General features: G+C 29.6%; 1 protein-coding gene across 4 annotated transcripts in view; it reads left to right on the forward strand.

Annotated features, from left to right (window-relative positions):
• The window catches only part of LOC114339668 (CCR4-NOT transcription complex subunit 6-like), a 243,199-nt gene that overhangs the window by 116,461 nt on the left and 101,795 nt on the right, over positions 1-24,943 (forward strand). For all 4 annotated transcript variants that reach the window (XM_050657232.1, XM_050657233.1, XM_050657234.1 and 1 more), the window contains one exon: positions 12,941-13,098. In XM_050657232.1, coding sequence (XP_050513189.1) covers positions 12,955-13,098 — 144 coding nt within the window. In that variant the 5' untranslated portion in view covers positions 12,941-12,954. The remainder of the gene's footprint in view (positions 1-12,940; positions 13,099-24,943) is intronic.

Here is a 24,943-nt window from a genome sequence, read left to right on the forward strand (position 1 = left end):
TTAAAGTTTTGTCAACTTTTATTTTCAGGATTATTCTTTAGACATTTTGTGAGGTAACGCTGTCGAGATATTTTTTGTTTTATGCTTATTTTTTGGTTAAAAATATTAAATATGTTGATTTTCACCCTTTTTACAAAAAAAATCGTTATTTTGACTTCTGAGTGATATTAAAAACTCAAAAATCGTTAAAACTAAAAACTCGAGAACTTTACCTCAGAATGGATCGATTTGCTTGAAAATTTGAGAATAAGTAGTGTAAAGGAATGGGGTACTTACTACCGTCTTCCTTACTATGGGGATGTAGATAGTTAGTAACGGGAGTCTTATTTAAATTTTTATTATAATTTTCAAATACTTACAAATTTTTTCCTTCGATTTCGTGGTTCTGGTAGTTGGAAAATATGTATTGAAATAGTACACCAATATTTATATTTCTTTTTTGGTCTTGAACAAGCGCTAAAATTATAATTTATCGAGAGAGTAATTTTTTGATGTTTTTAGTGAAGTTAGATTTTAGAATTGTCAGATTATTTTTTCAATAATATTAACATGGTAACGTGTAAAGTTGCGTGTTTTAAGGTGATACAGTAGCGATCAACAGGTAGCCAAAACGCGTTCCAAGATTGCGGCTGTAATTTTGAATATTTTTTCGAGATATTTGGCACACGTATTCGTAATATAATAAAGAATGGCGGTACAGAGCCCAATTTGAAAAATATATTAATATGTGGAAATTACTCTGTAATTAAATACAATATTAAAAAAACGAGCCTGTACCGCCATTTATAACAACAAAAAAATAGAGTTTCTTCAAATAAACTTTTTTATCCGATGCCTAGATTTTGTGTAATTTTGGAACTACCAATGAAATAAAAAATTTTAGTAGTTCCAAAATGACACAAAATCTAGACATCGGATAAAAAAGTTTATTTGAAGAAAGTGTATTTTTTTGTTCTTCTTAATGGCGGTACATGCTCGTTTTTTAATATTGTATTTAATTACAGAGTAATTTCCACATATTAATATATTTTTCAAATTGGGCTCTGTACCGCCATTCTTTATTATATTACGAATAAGTGTGCCAAATATCTCGACAAAATATTCAAAATTACAGCCGCAATCTTGGAACGCGTTTTCGCTACTTGTTGATCGCTACTGTTTCCTCTTAATAACGTGACGATAATTAATTTATAACGAGTAACGAGTAATATAACAGAAAAAAGAAAATATGTGTTGGAAGTATTCCAACAAGTAGTGGATAGTTCAAGGATCAAAATCTATATGATGAATAGAATAGAATAGAATAGAATTTATTTCATCAAATATACAAAATTTCTTTTGTTTTTGACAAGTCAAAAGAGTACGTACCTACATTATAAAATTTTGACAAAATTTAAAAGATAAATATTATAAATTATAATGAACAGATATACAAACAGGTACTAACAAAAAATTTAACACACTATGTAAAAACGTAAAGACATGAAATAAACTTAAAAACATGAAATATCGTCATAATCGGCAAAAAAACCCTGACCAAACTAGTGTACTTATTATAATGTATTATAAGCGGTACCTAAGTACTCTGTCTTTGTGTAAAAACAATGTTTTAAAAAGTGTGATTTTATTTTATTTTTAAACGACTGTAAATGAAGACTTTTTACTTCATCTGGCAAAAAATTGTACAAACTAACATCAGTTGAGTTTTTTATACTTTTCGTCAACCTAAAACGTTGTGCTCTAATAGCATTACTCGATCTTGTATGGTGATCATGGAAGTTGGAGTTTATGTTAAACTTACTTTTGTTGGAATGAATTTCAATCAGCGTCTCATATATATAGAGTGAAGGTAGTGACATAATACCTAACTTCTGAAATAAAGGTTTACAGTGTTCCCTATACTCTGCTCCAGCAAGTATCCTCACTACTTTCTTTTGTAACTTAAAAATTCTGTCTGCGTGACAAGAGCCACCCCAAACAGTTATTCCGTACTTTAAATGGCTATGGAACAGTGCAAAGTAGATCATTTTAAGGGTACTTTTAGGGATCATAAAAACTAAGTTGCGTATCAAAAATATAGTTGTAGCAAGTTTAGAACTTAAGTAGTCTGTATGAGCACTCCAGTCCAAATTATCATCTAGGAAAATTCCTAAGAGTTTAACACTATTTCCTAAGACATACTTCCGGTCAGAACTAAACATCAAATTCTGATTTTTGTCTTCATTTAGCTTCAGACCATTATGCAAAAACCAGTTTTTTGCTTTCTGAGTATCACTATCTATTTTAATTTTCAAATTATGATGATTAATGTCAGTATTTATGAGAGTGGTATCATCTGCAAAGCACACACATTTTATGGGAAAAGTGTAGTGAAATAGATCGTTCAGATAAATAAGAAACAAAGTGGGTCCTAGTATTGAACCTTGAGGAACCCCGTATTCGACCGTGTTCAAATCAGAATAGCTATTATTAAGAAAAACTGCCTGTTTTCTATTTGTTAAATAAGATCTAAATATATTGAGAGTGGTTCCCCTTATACCATATTTATGCATTTTTTCCAACATTAATTTATGCGAAACACAGTCAAAAGCTTTGGATAAATCACACAATGTCAAAGACACGAAATGACCTTCCTCCATGCCGTCGACTATATCTCTCACAATTTTCTGTATAGCTTGTGTAGTGCTGCACTTTTTTCTAAAGCCATATTGGTTACAGTGAAGTATTTTGTGTTTATCTAGATATTCTGTCAAACGAGTATTAAGAATGCTTTCAAAAATTTTACCGAAAATGGGAATGATAGAGATGGGACGGTAATTTCCAATTTCATCTAAAGACCCTTTTTTGAATAGTGGCAACACTTTTGTTACTTTTAGTACATCAGGGAAAATCCCCTCAGTAAGGCAATTATTATAAAGTAAAACTAATTTGTCAATAACAATATCAATAGTTTCGACAATTATTTTTTTGTTTAAAAAATAAAAATCTGTACAATGTGAATTTTTCAAGCCACGCAAAACATTTCTGATTTCAATATCAGTAACAGGTAGTAAAAATAAAGAGTGGCAAGGAGAGTGTACATCTTTCAAAATATCTATAGCTACATTTTCATTTGTAGAACTGAAAGAACCTCTAATATTTTTAGCTACTGAAGTAAAGTAATTATTGAAATCGTTTGATGAGATCGTACTAGGACTAACTTTTTTATTTTGACCTTTATTTCTGTGATAGTTTATAACTTTCCAACTGTCACGAGATATATTTTCAGAATTTGAAAAGAAATACCAATAAGCTAGTTTTTTCTTTAATGATATTGTTGATCTATAATGCTTCTTAAACTTATTATATTCACTATAATTTTTTGTAACGTCAGCAATTACCTTGACTGTGGAAAGATTTTCTCGCATAAGTTTTAATTCATCATCAAACCAAGAAATTGGAGCTTTATTCTGACTTCGCAATTTTTTTAATGGAAAATTGATTTCAGTTAACTTTTGATATATTTCAGTAATAAATTGAGCTAATTCTGTTGCTGTTTTGAGAGAAATAGCTAAAGACCAATCAACGTTATTTAACGAATGTTTCAACTTCAGTATGCCATTACTCGTTATACGTCTTGTGTATGTAATTGCACTATGATTTTTTTCAGATTTTATTTTTAAGTTAATAAATTGAGCAAGATGATCAGAGATACATGGGTCCACAATTCCACAACCAACTATCCCACTGTTTATGTTTGTTAAGATGTTATCTAAACAAGTTGCTGATCTAGTTGTTATTCTAGTATATTCATTAATATTTATTGTTAAGCCAAAAGTAGAAATTAGATCACGGAAAATTCTGAGTTCATTAGAAGATTTTTTAAAATCAATGTTGAAATCCCCAATTATTATTATTTCCAAAAAATTAGCAGAGCAAAACACCAATAACTTTTCAAAAAGGTCTAGAAATATTTTAAAATTCCCATTTCCGGTTCTATACACTGTTACTAGAATAGTTTTAATATCTGTAATTTCTAATGCACAAAATTCACCCTCATATTCACATGATATATGATTCAAACAAACTGGTCGTGTAGAAAATTTATTATCGCTAAAAATTGCAACACCTCCATGTTCTCTTACCTTCCGACAGAAAAAAGTTGACAAAAAGTACCCATCAAACTTTAATGTTGTTAATTCGTTTTCTCTGAGCCAATGTTCAGAGAAACATAATATATTGTATCTTTTATTTTTCAAAAAAACATTAAGCTGATCTATTTTTGTTTATTAAACTTTGGGTGTTTACATGAAAAATACTAACTAGACTAACTTGGTCAGAGTTTGCTAACGAATTTTGTTTATTATAAAATGGTACAGAGTTTTTTAAAATAACACTTTCACTGTTGTCTTTTCCTGTTAAAGTATCTACCTTGGTTAGGAGGTTTATTGACGGAATATTTTCTGCGAAAAAATATTCACTCACCTCTATTCCCTTTGGCCATGTCTGTGGTTGAAAAAGAATATCCTTCAATTCTGCATCTGCCGTAATCCTGAAAGAATTGGATCCATTTACCTTATTCTCGTATAAAGTGCACGAGAACTCATGCCCGGGAAACTTTGTTTGTAGGTATGTTTCCAATTTTTGTGTACTATAAGATTGTTTATACTTTGCTGCATAAATCCACACCTTGTCTTTTGTTGCAAGCTCCTCACTCTCGCTGTTATTTCCCACAACTTTTGCATCGGACCGAGTTTTGTTTTGGTTTTGGCCAAGACTGTGGATATCATTCATTTTCAAACTTTGTTGAGCCTGCGTTAGGGCGCTTGAGAATTGCTGGTTTGTAATTGTTATATTCTCACGTGTCTCGTGTATGCCCTTGGTTTTCTTTCCTTCAGCTTTAGCGACGGAATTTGGAGGATGACCGGCAACACCGCTTTGTTTGTTTGTATTTGGCACATGGTTAACCTGCAAATTTGCTGGGTTTTGTAGCAAATTTATAATATAATCTTGATTACTAATCGTTCGTTCAAGTTCTTTGATAATACGTGTTGAAGCTTCAAGTTGGATGTTTGCGACTTTGAGGTCATATTTTAATGTTAAGTGACTTACCGCATGGGCGTGGTCAGTTGAACTGTTATCAGATATTTCAGTAGTTACATCAGGAAACTTGGTATTTTCATCACTTTCCACATACTTAACCACTTTATCACTTGATTTTATGTCCAAAGGCACTTTCTTTTCAATTATTATCCTTATTAGATCACTTTTATTCAATTTGTTCAATTCTTTCTTAACTTCCTCGATCTCCGCCATGTTGCCAAATCAAACACACAAGAATTATTATGCTCACACAAGATGTCGAAAGGCGCTTTTACGCTGGGGGTGGATGCCACCCCATGTCGGGGGGTGGAAATTTTTTATTTAAATTTTAACCACAAAAGTTGATAAAAACATTCATTCTAAGCAAAAAAACGTTCTACACATTTTTTTGATAAAATTAATAGTTTTCGATTTATTCGCTATCGAAAGTGTTAGTTTTATATCGAAAAAAAAAAAAGAATCTTTGTACGCACGTAAGAAGTTATACTTATATTATATAATTTCAACGAAATAAATAATATACTTAACAGGTTAGTTAATGAAGTATTTCCACGTTAGATTAAGGCAAAAAGGTTAAAATTGTGACTGTTAATGAGAAAAATATGTGGAGAATACTTACATTCCGCAAAGTAGTTGTAACTAGCACACCAATGAAGGTGGTAACTTCATAATATATGGCTCACATTATAAATTTTAATAAAATATTGTGACTACTAGTCGATGTTAAAAGATTAAATTATGTATGTGCCTAAAGAGCAACATGCTTCCCTGTTCGAAAAACTAAATTAAACTTTCACCTTTAAATTTTACAATCGATGACGTCACGCTTCTAACCATGAAATATACCAATCTTATTTCCAACAAACCAAAAGTTTTTCTGGATTAGAGAGTTGCTAATTTAGACTTTACTTAATAGATTCTCAACATATTTTTAAACAGTTTTAATTATATTTTCAATCAGTTATTAACTACCTTTACATTTTAATTAAAATCCAAAAATTAAAACTACAGTTTTTGAAGTTCGTAACCAAAAATTGACTTTACCTTGTCTTGTCATGTCACTCTTTGTCATTCCTTTTCCTTTTATATCAGTTGGTCTGTGCTAATTGAAATGGCAAGTACCTAGTTTTTTCGAGCAGGGAAGCATGTTGCTCTTTAGGCACATACATAATTTAATATTTTAACATCGACTAGTAGTCACAATATTTTATCAAAATTTATAATGTAAGCCATATATTATGAAGTTACCACCTTCATTGGTGTGCTAGTTACAACTACTTTGCGGAATGTAAGTATTCTCCACATATTTTTCTCATTAACAGTCACAATTTTAACCTTTTTGCCTTAATCTAACGTGGAAATACTTCATTCCAGGCACTGAAGATGTTCTGATCATAACGAAAACGTTTTGCAATCCATGTGGATGACTTTTAGATAGTTTTTAAATAAACGATTTTATACCAAAATACAATTTGAAGTTTTTACTTCTGTATAGGTTTTTTTTCACTAATATATTCTTTTAATGACTTATTTTCGCTGATATATACATACCTATCTTGAAAGATTAGTAACGAACTACATACTGTCTGTGCGCGTATGCGCCAGGGAATTATAAAACTTCACTCTCGATCGTAAAGAAGTATAACTTCAAAAATCAATGTTTTTCGATATACTCATTTACGATTCACTCAATTTTTGCCGTAGAAAAATTTTTTCGAACCGAGTTCTTGGGAATTAAATAAACTACAATTTCATATTTAAACATTTTTTCATATCTCTAATGCTAATCTTTCTATTCTGAAGAAAATGGCATTTTTTACCAAACTACAAAAATTCGTTATTCGCTTTTAACTCCAGTTTTTTAAAAACTGATCATTTTAAGCCAGTCAAACTTATAGAATCTATTAATAATACCCAAAAAAAGAAGAGTGAATAAGACTAAAATCACTGCCAACTTACCTTCTTATGCTTCCAATTGGATTTCTCCTTTTTTTTCAAAAAAAAAATAAATTGATTTTTTAACCTTAACTTTTCTATTTTTTATCTTAGAAAGTTTGGTAAAAAAAGAATTTTGTAGGTTTTTACAAGATCTATAAGCCTATTAATATTAAATCTTTTTAAAATCCTCAGTCGCAAAAAAGGTAACTTTGAGAGGGTTGGTAAAGGTGGTTTTTGCATGGTATTATACCCTATTCCACGAACATACGCCTGTTTTGGATTACTTCGACAACGAATATTTTACTGTGCAAAATAAGAAGAACGAAATTAAATCGCAAATTATATTGTTGTTTATTGGAATAATTATTAGCGCCATTTACTTTCGTACTTCTTATGTTGCACAGTAAAATATTCGTTGTCGAAGTAATCCAAAACAGGCGTATGATCGTGGAATGGCCCATACAAGTTTTAATTGTCAATAACTCACTCAATTTTTGCCTTAGAAAATTTTTTTGAAAAACCAAGTTCTTGCGAATTAAATAAGCTACAATTTCATAGTTAAACATTTTTTCATATCTCTGATGCTAATCTTTCTGTTCTGAAAAAAATGCCGTTTTTTCCAAACTACAAAAATTCGTTATTCGCTTTTAACTCCAGTTTTTTTAAAACTAATAATTCTAAGCCGGTAAAACTTCTAGAACCTATTAATAATACATAAATAAAGAAGACCAAATAAGGTCAATTACTAATTTTAACTAGGGTGGTGATTAGGGGATTGATCCGATCACTTTTTCGCTGAAAAAAATAAAGACTAACATTCTTTTCATTATAAGTCACTTAATTTTTGAGCTAGAGACTTTTTTTTTATTTTTGGAGATAGATATTTAAATACTTTAGGTATATTAGTTTGAATAAGTTATCCTCGAAAAATGCATAGCTTTCCCGTCTTTTGACTTTGAAACTAAAATATTTATCATTTGACGAAGAAGAGCTAACATATAATAAAGTATACCTCGATTACTATTTGTCTTAAAGAAATCCAAAAACAATGGTTTTGTTTATTTTTTAAAAGGTAAATTTTTGTCAAGTACAGTTGTTTTGATAAAACTAAAACTTTTGGAGTTATTAGCAGAAAACTTATTAAAAACATTGATTTTTTCGATATAAAACTAACACTTTCGATAGCGAATAAATCGAAAACTATTAATTTGATCAAAAAAATGAATAGAACGTTTTTTGCTTAGAATGAATGTTTTTACCAACTTTTGTGGTCAAAATATAATAAAAAATGTCCACCCCCCGAGATAAGGTGACAACCACCCCCATGGTTTAAAAGCGCTTTTCGGCATCATATAGATTTTGCTCCTTGGACTATCCACTACTTATTTTCAAATTTTCAAACAAATCGATCTATTCTGTAAAAACTGCGAGATTTTGTCCTACTTCATTACTTAGACTATAACTAAAAAAATCCTTTTGATTTTTTTGTTTGACATTATCCAGTTACGGTTCTCATATCCCTTGTTCATGTCTCATGTCATGTTGAATTGTACTGAATATGTTTATTTAATTTAAAAATAAAATATTTCTACCATAACAATGTTATGAAAATGTTGTCTTGTGGCATGTTCAAGCTAAGTATTAATTATGTACATATGTTTATATGGGATTAGCCACAATTTGGTTGTAATGAAAATTGCATTATTACCTAAAAAATACTGACGTTTCGATTTCCATTCCGGAAATCGTCCTCAAAGAAAATATTAAAAATAATTTTGCTAGAAGCTGCGTGTAATAGTTGTTATGAACGTATCCATCATGTGGAGCAGTTGCACAAGAGGAGCGCGAACAGGGCGTGTTTTTTCCATTGTTATTCAATCTGTACAGCGAAGCTATTTTTAAGGAAGCAATATCAGAGGAAGAACAGGGTATATCAATAAACGGAAAAATCTTGAACAACATAAGATTCGCAGACGACACCGATATTTTTGCAAACAGTCTAGGTCTAGACTAGAAGCACTGCAACGATTAGTAAATAGAGTACATCTAGTCAGTATAAAATATGAACTACAAATGAACGTTAAGAAAACCAAGTTCATGATTATTTCTAAACAACACACAGTAGGAAGGCTAGATATCGACGGAAAACATGTAGAAAGAGTAAATACCTACAAATATCTGGGAACCTGAGTAACAGAAAACAACGACCACGGTAGAGAAATCAAGACACGCATCGAAATTGACAGGCATTCATAAAAATGAAAAAAATGTTTGTTAATCGAGACCTTCCTCTGGAGCTGAGAATAAGAGCCTTAAGATGCTACGTGTTCTCGACTTTGTTGTATGGAATGGAAAGCTGGACACTGAAAGTAGACAACACAAAGAACTTAGAAGCATTTGAGATGTGGTGCTTTAGAAAGATTTTGAAAATACAACGGATCCGCGACCTTGAAAATATAAAGAATAACCAAAATTGGTCATTCACCTTAAAGTTGGTTTTCGTGGTCGGTATAACGTAATTTTAGGGGTTGTTGCCGATCGCCTATAATATGATTAGCCTAGCACATATATGAGATACGCTGGGAAAAGCCATTTTAGATAGAGATTTTTTAGGGGCCGGATAGCTCACCCGGTAGCATGTCTGACTTTCACGCAGGTAAGCAGGGTCGAAACCCAGCGCCGCGCCGGTGAGAACATCTAGACATTTTTAAAATGTCTATAAGCCCCAGGTTGACTCAACCTGAATAAATGAGTACCTTAGGTAAAACCAGGGGTAATAATAGGTGGTTGGAGCGTAGCAGTGGCCCTGTTACCTTCCTTGTATACCGTAGGCCCTAGATATAGCAGACTACCCTGCTATAATCCCAAAGCCGCGTTAGGGGTATAAAACGGGAAACTATTATTATTAGATAGAGTTTTTTTTTACTTTTATTAAACTAACATATAAACTGATCGGAGAAAACCGTCAATAATCATTGTTGAAACTATATTAGTCTGGGCTGATTATCGGAGAATAGGCCATTTTTGGGAAAAGTTATTTACCAGCAATTTTATTGCTGGAATCGAATTATAAGATCCTATATATTAATAATATAGGTATGCAAAGTCCTCAGAGAGTGTGCTACTTCTTTTATAAACAAAATGGCGCCCGAAAATCGTGTTTTTTTTCAATTATTGCTCTAGAACTCCGAAGATTTTAACTTTACAACAAAAACACTCAAATAAAAATTCACCGTGATTAAATTATGCATAGAGACGTGTTTTTCCCGATCTGATCCGACGAAAATTTTCCTCGGAAAATGCGGGTTTTCCCAACAAAATCTTTAATTTTCAAATAAAGTTTTAGATAAGTAATTATTTACCAATAATTAAATAATTTGGTGACTTAAAAGCCTTCTTGGTTTAGATTACAGTTCCAGAAGCTGGTGAAAATTAAACGAATATTTTAGCAACAATTCAATTGTTAATTAATAATTTACGGTCGCAATAATAACCAAAATAATTAAGATGCACTGATCAAACTTTGAAATCTTATAAAGATGAGATGCCTATTTAACATTTTGTCGACAAAATATAATTTTTTTATTTTTTTGCATAATCTTTAATTGTTTAAAAAAAATAGTTATAAACAAATTAACGTTTCTCAGAAAGATTTTATTATATTATAATTTTAAAAAATAACTAAAATGCGCATTTCAAATATCTTGAAAATGAATGCTTTAAAACTGTTTTGCAACCATTTGCAAAAAAGTTATGAAACAGCAAAGTAAACATACTATTACTACGGTGTTAATAATTCTTTTTAATTCTTTCAAAGCGTAGAAGTGAGTTTAGAGTACAAGCTAATTATTTATAAAACAATATCGATTATCAGCTTAATGGTTATATTTTAATTAAAGATTATAAATATATTTTTTTGTAATTTACACGCGCGAAAGTAGAATAATACAGTACCGTAGCTACCCGCCCACATACACAACTCGCGTGAGTTTAAGCGTGTCAGTCGCTTCGAGTGAACATTTTATCTCCGGCTCTGTATCAAGCGTACTTTCGCGCTAAAAATTACAAAAATAAGTATTTTTAATCTTTGATTAAAATATAACCATTGCACTAATTTTTGACATTCTTTGTGAGTAATTAGATTGTACCATAGACTCACTTTTAAGCTTTGAAACAATTAAAACAAATTATAAAGAATGGAGATATCGTATATTTATTTTGCTGTTTCCTAACTTTTTTGCAAATGGTTGGAAAATTTTTTTAAAGCATTCATTTTTAAGACCTATGAAATACGCATTTTAAGTATTTTTTAAAATTAGAATATAATAAACAATTTCTAAGAAATGTTAATTTGTTTATAACAATTTTTTTTAAACATTTAAAGATTATGCAAAAAAATGAAAAATTTATATTTTGTCGACAAAATATTAAATAGGCATCACACCTTTATAATCTTTCTAAGTTTGATCAATGTCTCATGATTATTTTGGTTTTTATTGCGACTGTAATTTGTTCATTAACAATTGAATTGTTGCTAAAATATTCGTTTCATTTTAACCGGCTTCTGAATTTATAATCTATACCAAGAAAGCTTTTATTTCACCAAGCTATATAATTATTGATAAATAATTACTGACCCAAAAAATTTATTTGGAAATTCGAGATTTTGTTGGGAAAACCCACATTTTCCGAGGAAAATTTTCGTCGGAGCAAATCGGGAAAACATGCCTCTATGTAGAATTAAATTGGGGTGAATTTTTATTTAAGTATTTTTGGTGTAAAGTTAAAATCTTCGGAGTTATAGAGCAATAATTGAAAAAAATACGATTTGTCGGCGCCATTTTGTTTATAAAAAAATTAGCACACTATCTGTGGACTTTGCATACCTATATTAATAATATATAAGATCTTATAATTCGATTAAAGCAATAAAATTGCTGGTAAATAACCTTTCTTTGTACTTTACTAATTAGACCAACGTATTATAACTATTTTTTTTCAAAATTTAAAGATTATGCAAAAAAAAGAAAAATTTATATTTTGTCGATAAAATATTAAACAAGCATCTCATCTTTATAATCTTTATAAGTTTGATCAATGTATCATGATTATTTTGGTTATTATTGCGATCGTAAATTGTTAATTAACAATTGAATTGTTGCTAAAATATTCGTTTAATTTTCACCGGCTTCTGGAATTACAATCTATACCAAGAAATCTTTGATGTCACTAAGTTATTTAATTATTGATTAATAATTACTTACCTAAAACTTTATTTGAAAATTATAGTTTTTGTTAGGAAAACCCGCATTTTCCGAGGAAAATTTTCGTCGGAGCAAATCGTGAAAAACATATATCTATGCAGAATTTAATTGCGGTGAATTTTTATTTAGGTGTTTTTGTTGTAAAGTTAAAATCTTCGGAGTTATAGAGCAATAATTGAAAAAAATACGATTTGTCGGCGCCATTTTGTTTATAAAAAAATTAGCACACTATCTGCGGACTTTGCATACCTATATTATTAATATATAGGATCTTATACTTCGATTCCAGCAATAAAATTGCTGGTAAATAACTTTTCCATGAATTTTGCTAATCAGCCCAGAGTATATTGATCCTGCAATTCCACACTACGCACACAATCTGTCTTAAAATACATACACAAAACAAAGACTTTCTGTCATTTACCGACTCAAGACGGGACTAGCAAAAATTTGTAAACAAGATAAAAATGTAGAAATGTATTGAATTTATTGTCACTCTTTTGCTAAACATGAATGTTTCTGTTTTTTCGTTGCTTTGTGTGCTTGGTTTGAACTTGGCATAAAAATAAAAAAAAATAAAACCATTTCCTCGTCCCATTTAAAATTTTGGTGGACACGCGACACGCCAATTTTTAAAGTATTTTTTTTCGTTGCAGGTATCTTCACTGTGATGTGTTACAATGTTCTTTGTGATAAATATGCCACTAGGCAAATGTACAGTTACTGCCCTAGTTGGGCCCTCAACTGGGACTATAGGAAAAAAGGTATATTAGAAGAAATTAAACATTATGGAGCTGATATCATCAATCTTCAGGTAAATAAATTCTTTATTTTCCATTCTAAATTTCTTAAAGGTATTTGAAAGTATCTTCTATATAGGAAAAAAATTATCAGTAGAAAAGTAAACGTAATTAACAAAGAAAATATTTTACTTTTTATATAGACCAGGAAGAATCCGTTTTTAGGTGGATGTGCGAGGTGGCATTCGGATTTTTGCAGATAAAGTTAGGTGATAACTTCGTTAATATCAGATCTTTGCGATTGCAATGGATATGTTGACGATATTAATCATTGGTTGTTTGGATGCAAACATAATGATGTTGCAATTAAGTTTTTGATGCACAATCTGGTTCAAGAAGAAATACCTTTCCCACAAAATAATGCTTCTCTTTTATATTTGTCTCGTAGAAATTCTAAAAGTAAACAAATCATGTGGGAGTTTTTAAAAAGGACTAAGAGGAAAATTTAACTTGCACTGAATGAGTCCGGTTGAATGTGTTTAGCAATAATTATTGTTTTTTATGTTTATTATTATTATGTAATATTGTCTCCCTGTGAAAGTTCATTAAGTAGATTTTGCAGGGAGGTAATAAGAATAGAATTGTATAAAAGTTTATATTGAAAAAATTAAAAAAAAAGAAAAAAAAAATTATACAAAAAAATATGTATACAAAAAAATATGTATACAAAAAAAATGTATAAAAATAATTAAATCTTATTAAAAAAAAAATAAATAAATTAAAAAAAAGTATAATAAATTATAAAAAAATAAAAAAGAGCAAAAAAAAATTAAAAACACAAAGAGGGTGTAAACCTCCGCGGGGTTGATCCGGGTTGAAGCCTTATCGCTGTGTAAAAAAAACATATATTTATTAGCATTTAGTATTAGTATTTAGTATTAGCATGTAGTTTTTTTTTGTCGATTTAATTATTTGTAAATTAATTTAAGTTGGTTAGGGCCATGAATGAGGAGTATACCTACTGGTCGATTAAATGTTTCCACTTCTACATATGTATGTATGTATGTGCGTGCATAAGTATTATATGTGCGCACATGTACCTAATGTATTATTTAATGCAATGTATTATATTTGGAATATTGTAGCAAACAGTAATTTATTATCTATCGTGGCTGAATGGATCAAGTAATCCAAAGCCAATAAGGAAGAAAAAAAAACTTCGTTAATAATAATTGACTTATGCTCCTTCTCAAATATGCCCGGAACATTAATAAAAAAAAAATATTTAAAAATTTCAAAAAAATTCGTTTTTTTTTCTACTTTTTTTGCTTATAACTTTAAAACGATTCATTTTGGAACAAAGTCGTATAATAAAACAAAGATAATTAAATTTTCTATCAGATACGATGCTATCAGAAATAGCAATAAATATAAAATAAAGCAGCAAAACAACCCTGTCCTTATTCAATGTTTTTCCATCACTTAGGTTACACTTGGAACCTTCCTAATTCGCTTAGAAAATTTTTGTAATGTGCTAAAACCATGTACATAAAGTTAGCGAATCACTTCTCGCAAATCTTATGACAAGCACAATGGGAATTTGCCGCTTTTTTGCCGTTAATTAGTTGTGAAAAAATTAATTTTGTCGCTCTTTTATTTTTCTTAATATTCGATGTTTCGCTAACTTCATATGAAGTTAGCGAATCACAATGAAGTTAGCGAATCACAACAGCAAAAAATGTTTCAAATTCAAATCGAGTTGGTGCTGAATTTGCCGCTATTTTGCCGTTAATTAGTTGTGAAAAAATTAATTTTGCCGCTCTTTTATTTTTCTTAATATTCGATGTTTCGCTAACTTCATATGAAGTTAGCGAATCACAACAGCAAAAAATGTTTCAAATTCAAATCGAGTTGGTGCTGAATTTGCCGCTATTTTGCCGTTAATTAGTTGTGAAAAAATTAATTTTGCCGCTCTTTTATTTTTCTTAATATTCGATGTTTCGCTAACTTCATATGAAGTTAGCGAATCACAACAGCAAAAAATGTTTCAAATTCAAATCGAGTTGGTGCTGAATTTGCCGCTATTTTGCCGTTAATTTGTTGTGAAAAAATTAATTTTGCCGCTCTTTTATTTTTCTTAATATTCGATGTTTCGCTAACTTCATATGAAGTTAGCGAATCACAACATCAAAAAGTGTTTCAAATTCAAATCTAGTTGGTGCTGAATTTGCCGCTTTTTTGCCGTTAATTAGTTGTGAAAAAATTAATTTTGTCACTCTTTTATTTTTCTTAATATTCGATGTTTCGCTAACTTCATATGAAGTTAGCGAATCACAACAACAAAAAATGTTTCAAATTCAAATCGAGTTGGTGCTGAATTTGCCGCTTTTTGCCGTTAATTAGTTGTGAAAAAATTAATTTTGCCGCTCTTTTATTTTTCTTAATATTCGATGTTTCGCTAACTTCATATGAAGTTAGCGAATCACAACAACAAAAAATGTTTCAAATTCAAATCGAGTTGGTGCTGAATTTGCCGCTTTTTTGCCGTTAATTAGTTGTGAAAAAATTAATTTTGCCGCTCCTTTATTTTTCTTAATATTCGATGTTTCGCTAATTTCATAAAGGGTGGGGAATCAGAGTGAAGAAGTCCAATTACTCGTTTATCGTAGGAGATACGAAAAAAAGTTATTTAGTTAAAAGTTGGTGCTTAGACAGGACCATAATCTGAAAATATTTTCAAATATACAGGGCTATTCGTATTGACAGGGTGACACAAAATTATGTTTATTTAAATAGAACACCCTATATATTTTTACATTTTTGGATTCTCCTGTACGTCTACTTTCCTAAAATATAGGCTTTTGTAGTAATATACGAAGTAGTTTAAAAGATAATTACGTTTTTTGTTAATTTCGTAGCAATATTCACACCCTGTAGAATTGTAGTAACTTGACATAAAAATTTCTATTTATATTGAAAATATTTTTAAAATAGTCTACTATTGTTAAACATTATTAATATAGAGAAACGTTTAGTTTTAGTATACAAGGTTGGTCAAAACTAGGAATGAGTATTTTTTGAGCTTTCTTAAGTGGATTTTAGTATAGTATCTTGGTATTTTGAACCAACAAATTTGTGATAATTATAGAGGAATAACACTACTAAGCACAGCATATAAAATATTGACTTCAATAATAAGAAAAATATTGTCAAAGATCACGAAGAAGAGTGGGACAGTACCAATATGGAGTCACAGAAGGAAGATATATGGAGGAATGAAGAATAATGGAAAAAGCAAATGAATACAAACTGGAATTAGAAATGCTATTCATCGACTTCAAACATGCATTTGATTCGATTAAGAGAAAACAACTAACGATTGCCCTGGAAAAATTAAAAATCCCACATAAACTCAGAAAATTAATAAATATGACAATGAGAACTACCAAAATTAGCATAAAAACGCAAAGAGGCGAGACAGATGAATTCATTATAAATAAAGGAGTGAAACAAGGGGATGCCTTATCCATTGTTTAATCTAACTGTAGAATATGTACTACGAACTATAAACAAAGGAAACCTAAGAACAAAAGGTAGAAAATAATCGCCTACGCAGACGACATTGTTATTATTGCAAGGAATAGAAACTTAATGAAAGAAATGCTAAAAAAAATAAAGGAGAAAGGGGAGAAAATGGGACTCACATTAAATGAAGAAAAGACAAAAATATTAAGACTAGGGAAAACAGCAATAAAAGGAAAAACCAAAATAGGAAATTCAGAGTTTGAAGATGTAGAACATTTCAAATACCTAGGAGTGACAATAAGCAAAACGGGTGAAAGAATACAGAAATAAAAGAAAAAATATTGGCCGCGAATAAAGCTTATTTTGCAAATAAAACACTACTTAAAAGCAAAATACTGTCTATTAAAACCAAGATAAGAATGTTTAACACCATAATTAGACCAATATTATTATACGCAGCGGAAACAATGACGATGACTAAAAAGGACCAATCAGAACAGAGCAAAATTAATATAGAAGCCGAACAAATGCAGAGATTAAGAAAGTACTAAAAGAAGATATCGTGACCAAAATAAAGCAATGCAGAGTTAGATAGTTAGGTCACATCTGACGGGCAGGAGATGAAGCTGTGACATATACTATGATAGAATGGAATCCAGTAGGAAGAAAGAAAAGAGGAAGACCAAAATCAAAATGGTTGCAAGAAGTTGAAGAAGACTTTTGCTGCTATTTTTTTTTTTTAATATTCGATGTTTCGCTAACTTCATATGAAGTTAGCGAATCACAACAGCGAATAATGTTTCAAATTGAAATCAAGTTGGTGCTGAATTTGCCGCTTTTTTGCCGCTAAATAGTTGTGGAAAAATTAATTTTGCCGCTTTTTTATTTTTTAAATATTTGATGTGTCTCTAACTTTATATGAACATAGCGAATCACAACAGCAAATAATGTCTCAAAAATTCAAATCGACTAGGTGCTGAATTTGCCTCTAATTAGCGGCTAATATAAGCTTCGAGAACATTCATAGATGCAACAGTTAGTGTTCACGCTTCCATTCCGTAGATGAGAACTGTGAATATGTAGCATTTCAACAGACGATATTTTGTTTTTAATGATATATGTCTCGACTGTTAAAAATGGGTCTCATTCTAACGTATGCTGCTTCTGCTTTTATTATTTGCTGTTTAATTTCTGTTGAGAAGTCCCATTGGTTTTGTTACTGGTTAGTATTGGTTTTTTACTAATTGTCATAAATTTGGTCTTCTTTATACAGGGTGTTTCATTGGGAAAGTAACATACGTTAACTGTAGAAAGAGGACCCTTGGGCGGTCTCAAAAATATCATACTTAATGTATCTTACTTCATTAATAACAAAGATACTGGGTGTTTTATCTATTTTGCCATTTTCTTATTTGGTTCATAACTTTTTAACCACACTGTATATTTATTTTATATTTTGCATGCAAATATTATTTAAGGTATACAGTCAACTACTTTATTTAAAATTGTAAAAAATCCAGGTCCGGATTAAAAAATATTGCAAAAAATTTCCGACCCAAAAACAACACACTGTACATTGAATTTTCTTAAAATAGATTTTGCATTTGAAAAGAGGATGAAAAACTAAATTTAGTGGTATACTTTGAATTTTTGGCAAAATGACTTTTCTGGTCAAATTTTGAATTTGAATTCTGAAATTATGTGAATTTCGAGAGCTCTAAGTAGAAAAAAATTGAAATACAGCTTACAACTTGTCAACCGCACTGTATATTTATTTTATATTTAACACGCGAATATTCTTTTAGGTGTCCAATCAATTATTTTATTTACAATTAGAAAAAATCCAGGGCCGGATTAAAAAATATTGGAAAAATATTCCGACCCAAAAGCAACACCCTGTACATTGAATTTTTTTAAAATAGATTTTTCATTGAAAAGAGGATGACAAACTAAATTTAGTGGTATACTTTGATTTTTGGGCAAAATGATTTTTCCGGCAAATTTTTGAATTTGAATTCTAAAATTATGTTACTTGCAAGAACTCGAAGTAAAAAAAAATAAAATGTGACTAATTTTAATTAATAGTGTTAAAATTAAAATGTTAACATTTTAGTATTTTTTCTTATTATGTCGACAAATAATTCCATAACAAATAACCACCTTTAATTAATAAATAAATAATACAGAGTCCACAAAAAATACATAACTTTACTCAACGAACTATCTTAAATATTAAAAGAAAAACAGAAAAAGATTGCTGAAAAATAACTTTTGGATATCTAATATCCAAAATTTCGAACGAGTAAATAAATAGTAGAGAAGAACTTTTTGAGCGGATTCGAGACGCCTTCCAATAAATGAAGAATAACCCTGACGATATTAGGAAGTCAGTCAGACAAATAATAAAAAAAGCAAGACTTTGGCCATTTTCAACAATTACTATAATGTTGATGGTGGCCATTTTAAACAATTACTCTAATTTTGATGTTATTTTTTGGAAAAATGTTTGTTTTTTTTTAATTTGTAAGATAGTTCGTTGATTAAAGTTATGTATTTTTTTTGTGGACACTTTATTATTTTTTATTCATTGATTAAAGATGAATATTTGTTATGAATTATTTGTCGCCATAATAAAAAAATCACTAAAGTGTTAACATTTAACCAATTTAGAATAAATAATGGCACTGCTAGTTTACTAAAATAGATACTTATAAGACACTACCTAAGTGTAAAATGCGAAAATGTATTGTTTAATTTTTGTGTGTTATCTACTTGTCGATTGATTAGCGAATGGTGTTCAAATTTCTTTATATCAGGTCATCAGGTGTCTTGCAGTGAAATAATATATTTTGCGATAACAACTCGAGACATTCATTATGTGTTGTATACCGGCTGAATTGCATTTTCAAATAAAGAACCTTTTATTCATTGTGTGTCCTACTGTTCTACTGAAACAGTAGAACTATTGTTTCGTAGTTAGTCACAATAATTATATTGTATCTATGTTTTTGTATAATTTAAATATACACGGGGAATCAAAAAAGTACAGATGTTGACATTTTAACGGTTAATGGGAGAGAGCGGCAATAATTATTGGTGTATGTTTGTCGTTTCGATTTACACTCCAGAAATCGTTCTCAAAAAAGATTATTCTACAAATTCTGGAAACAGTTTATAACCCTTAAACAAATCAGCTCATAAAATCTTCACAGTATCTATTTTTAGAATAAGGTTTTTTGAGAACAATTTCCGCAGTGGAAATCAAAACGTCAACCATTAGTTAATTAAATATCTATTTTTATTACATCAATAATTACGGATCAATCTCATTTAAACATAATATACATAAACATATACAGTGAGGACGTTTGAGTTGAAATAAATTGATTATTTCGAGAATGATCGAATTTGTAGAGAAATCCTGAGACAGGTCGTTTTTTATTTTTAAATTATGACTTTTTAGCATATATACTATACCTACTCGTGACGTCATCCATCTGGGCATGATGACGTAATCAATGATTTTTTTAAATAAGAGTAGGGGTTGTGTGATAGCTCATTTGAAAGGTTATTTAATTCTCTATTCAGTAGTATAAATATTAACATAATTATTTATACAGGGTGTACAATTTTTTTTATTATTAAAATTATTTACACATAAAGAGGAATGTACGCAATTTAGTTAATTTAAAATACATTTTACTGCTGTCAGAAAAACAGTTTATAATGTTTATTTCACAAATAAACATTGCTTTTCGCTTAAATTGAATGTTCAAATTGCTAAGAGACAGGTGGGTGTCAGTTTTAACGTTGAATTTAAGCGAAAAACAATGCTTATTTGTCAAATAAATATTTCATTCTGTTTGCTGACAGAATTCAAATGTATTTTGAAATAAATGAATTACGTACATTCTCCTTTTTGTCTCAATTACTTTAATTCAAAAAAAATTGGACACCCTGTATAAATAATTATGTTAACGTTTATATTACTGAATAGAGCTTTAAATAACCTTTCGAATTAGCTATCACACGACTCGTACTCTCATTTAAAAAAATCATCCATTACGTAATCACGCCCAGATGTATGACGTCACTAGTGTGATATATATGCTAAAAAGTCATAATTTCAAAATAAAAATCGACCTGTCCCAGGATTTCTCTCCAAACTGGCTCCTTCTTAAGATAATGAATGTATTCCAATTCAAACGTCCTTACTGTATAAAATACTTGAAATAAAATATAAAAGGAGGGGTAAATATATGAATTTATATTTTATAATAATATTCTAAGATATAAATTCATATATTTACCCCCTCCTTTTATATGTTATTTCAAGTTTTCTATAATAATATTTTAAAATATAAATTCATATATTCACCCCCTCCTTTTATATTTTATTTCAAGTATTTTATACAGTAAGGAGGTTTGAGTTGGAATAAATTCATTATACTATTAATAATATTATAAAAGATAAATTCATATATTTACCCCCTCCTTTTATATTTAATTTCAAATATTTTATACAGTGAGGATATTATGTTAGATGAAATTATATTATGTTTTAAGTAGGATATCCATAAATTAATAATAATCTATTCGTACCGCGTACCACTAGAAACGTCAATCGGGACCCAAAAGAGTTGTGCGGAGATGCAAGTCTACCAGACGTATTCTACGAAATTATCGTGCAGCGTTATCAGAATTATAAAAAAAGAAAAATATGTTACAATATCGTAAAAAGTGGTACCATTCACTTTTCAGCACAAGCTCGATTTCAATTTGAGACATTATTCGCTGTTGTAATTCACCAAGTTCATATTTATGAAGTTATTGAAACGTCGAATATTAAAAAATTAAAAAAGCGGCAAAATTAATTTTTTCACAACTAATTAACCGCCCATTGTCTCCCCTTTCTCTTTTATTTCTTTTAGCATTTCTTTCATTATGTTTCTATTCTTTGCAATAATAACAATGTCGTCTGCGTAGGCGACTATTTGTCCACCTCTTGTTCTTAGGTTTCCTTTGTTTATATTTCGTAGTACGTATTCTAAAGTTATATTAAACAATGGATAAGGCATCCCCTTGTTTCACTCCTTTATTTATAATGAATTCATCTGTCTCGCCTCTTTGCGTTTTTATGCTAATTTTGGTAGTTCTCATTGTCATATTTATTAATTTTCTGAGTTTATGTGGGATTTTTTATTTTTCCAGGGCAATCGTTAGTTGTTTTCTCTTAATGGAATCAAATGCCTGTTTGAAGTTGATGAATAGCATTTCTAATTCCAGTTTGTATTCATTTGCTTTTTCCATTATTCTTCCTTCCTCCATATATCTTCCTTCTGTGACTCCATATTGGTAATGTCCCACTCTCTTCTTCGTGATCTTTGACAATCTTTTTCTTATTATTGAAGTCAATATTTTATATGTTGTGCTTAGTAGTGTTATTCCTCTATAATTATCACAAATTTGTTGGTTCACAATACCAAAATACTATACTAAAATCCACTTAAGAAAGCTCAAAAAATACTCATTCCTAGTTTTGACCAACCTTGTATACTAAAACTAAACGTTTCTCTATATTAATAATGTTTAACAATAGTAGACTATTTTAAAAATATTTTCAATATAAATAGAAATTTTTATGTCAAGTTACTACAATTCTACAGGGTGTGAATATTGCTACGAAATTAACAAAAAACGTAATTATCTTTTAAACTACTTCGTATATTACTACAAAAGCCTATATTTTAGGAAAGTAGACGTACAGGAGAATCCAAAAATGTAAAAATATATAGGGTGTTCTATTTAAATAAACATAATTTTGTGTCACCCTGTCAATACGAATAGCCCTGTATATTTGAAAATATTTTCAGATTATGGTCCTGTCTAGGCACCAACTTTTAACTAAATAACTTTTTTTCGTATCTCCTACGATAAACGAGTAATTGGACTTCTTCACACTAATTCCCCACCCTTTATGAAATTAGCGAAACATCGAATATTAAGAAAAATAAAAGAGCGGCAAAATTAATTTTTTCACAACTAATTAACGGCAAAATAGCGGCAAATTCAGCACCAACTCGATTTGAATTTGAAACATTTTTTGCTGTTGTGATTCGCTAACTTCATATGAAGTTAGCGAAACATCGAATATTAAGAAAAATAAAAGAGCGACAAAATTAATTTTTTCACAACTAATTAACGGCAAAAAAGCGGCAAATTCAGCACCAACTCGATTTGAATTTGAAACATTTTTTGCTGTTGTGATTCGCTAACTTCATATGAAGTTAGCGAAACATCGAATATTAAGAAAAATAAAAGAGCGACAAAATTAATTTTTTCACAACTAATTAACGGCAAAAAAGCGGCAAATTCCCATTGTGCTTGTCATAAGATTTGCGAGAAGTGATTGGCTAACTTTATGTACATGCTAAAACCGTTCACCAAATTTGGACAATTTGGACAAATTTTGCAATCTAAACTTTTTTTAAAAAATTAAAAATTTTTAAAATCTTGCACAAAAAAAACTAGAACATACAAAGATTTGTCAACTTTGATGCGCTCCACCTATCTAATGCACTTTACAGAATTGAAATCGGATTATTTAAGCAGCCTCAGCAATGTTTTAAAGTTATAAACAATTTTTTGGCTTATAAACAAATTAGTGCTGTGTCCAGGAGGGGGTGCTACGGGCTCCTTTATTTAGATGGACTTACCCAAGTTTTTTTATGTATTTTGACCCGTAACACGAATTTTTTGGCTAACAGTTGATCCGGATGTCGATAAGATTGTTATAAACAAAGAACTTGAGGAATTACATAAAATCTATTTTTCGCAAAATAAAACATTTTTTTGTATATAAAACATTTTTTTGTATTTCTTGGGTAATTCTAAGCAAAAAATGTTTTTACAAGTTTTTTCGTAGGATACATAGTTTTCGAGATAAACGCGGTGGAACATTCAAAAAATCGAAAAATTACAATTTTTGAACGAGAATAACTTTTGATTAAAAAATAAAATAGCAATTCTGCTGACAGCATTTGAAAGTTTAAGTCAAATTATACCGGTTTTAATTATTTGCATTGCTAAAAATTATTTTTTTATTATTAAACAAAGCTATTTGTTTATAAGCCAAAAAATTGTTTACAATTTTAAAACATTGCTGAGGCCCCTTAAATAATCCGATTTTAATTCTGTAAAGTGTAGTAGATAGGTAGAGCACCTCTTTATATGTAAAAAAATTAGCCAACTTCTAAATGGTCTACTTTTTGTTCAGAAAGATTTTAAAAAATTTGAACTTTTTTAAAAACATTTATATTGCAAATTTATTATGCAAAATCTATTAGGTCGATTTTAATGAAATTTGGTAGACCATTTAAGTAAGTTATAAGAATTTTCTAAGCGAATTACTAAGGTTCTAAGTGCCACCAAAGTGGTTAAGAAACATTGAATAACAACAGATGATTTTGCCCCCTTATTTTGTATTTATTGCTATATTGCAGAAAAGGTAATACCTTAAGACATTTTCGACCAGTCGTATATCATACAAAATTCAATTATCTTTATTGTATTTCTCTACGACTTTTTTCCAAAACGAACCGTTTTAAAGTTATAAGCAAAGAAAGCAGAAAAAAATGGATGTTTTTCGAAATATTTTAATTTTTTTATTAATGTTCCGGGCATATTTGAGAAGGAGCATAAGTCAATTATTATTACTGAAGGTGTCACCTAACTTTATCTGCAAAAATCCGAATGCCACCTCTCACATCCAAAAATACAAGTTTTTTTACAGATTAGTCCTGGTCTAGAAGTAAATATGTATTAATTTTTAATTAAATTCTATAAATTAAATCTAATAACATAACAGTAAATACCGGGTGTCCACTTATATTTTCCCCCATTTTAACTGTCTATAACTTCTAAACGGTTCAAGATAGAAATATGCGGTTTTCGCTGAAATGTTTTATTTTAGTAAAAGTTTTGTCTGAATGGATTGAGTTTTTTATATCGCTTTCAAATACGAAATTCAATTGGCGGATTTTTGAAAAAAAAACTTTGTTGACTTTTTTTCAATGGAACACCCAGTACATTTTTTTGTAAATTGAAAGAAAGGTCATTCACCTATCCAGCGATATAAAGTTTTTCAAAATCGGTTTTCAAATCACTGAGTAATTAATTTTTAAAATGAGGGGTGCAACGTGGATATCACATACCTAAATAACATAACTGAGCAAAATGATATTATGTTATGTGATTTCCACATTGCATCTCTCATTTTAAAAATTAATTGCTCAGTCATTTGGCAACCGATTTTAAAAATTTTTATATCGCTGGATAGGTAAATGACCGTTTTTTCAAGACACAAAAAATATACTGGGTGTTTTAATAAAAAAA

Source organism: Diabrotica virgifera, chromosome 7, assembly GCF_917563875.1.
Source record: "Diabrotica virgifera virgifera chromosome 7, PGI_DIABVI_V3a".
NCBI lineage: Eukaryota > Metazoa > Arthropoda > Insecta > Coleoptera > Chrysomelidae > Diabrotica > Diabrotica virgifera.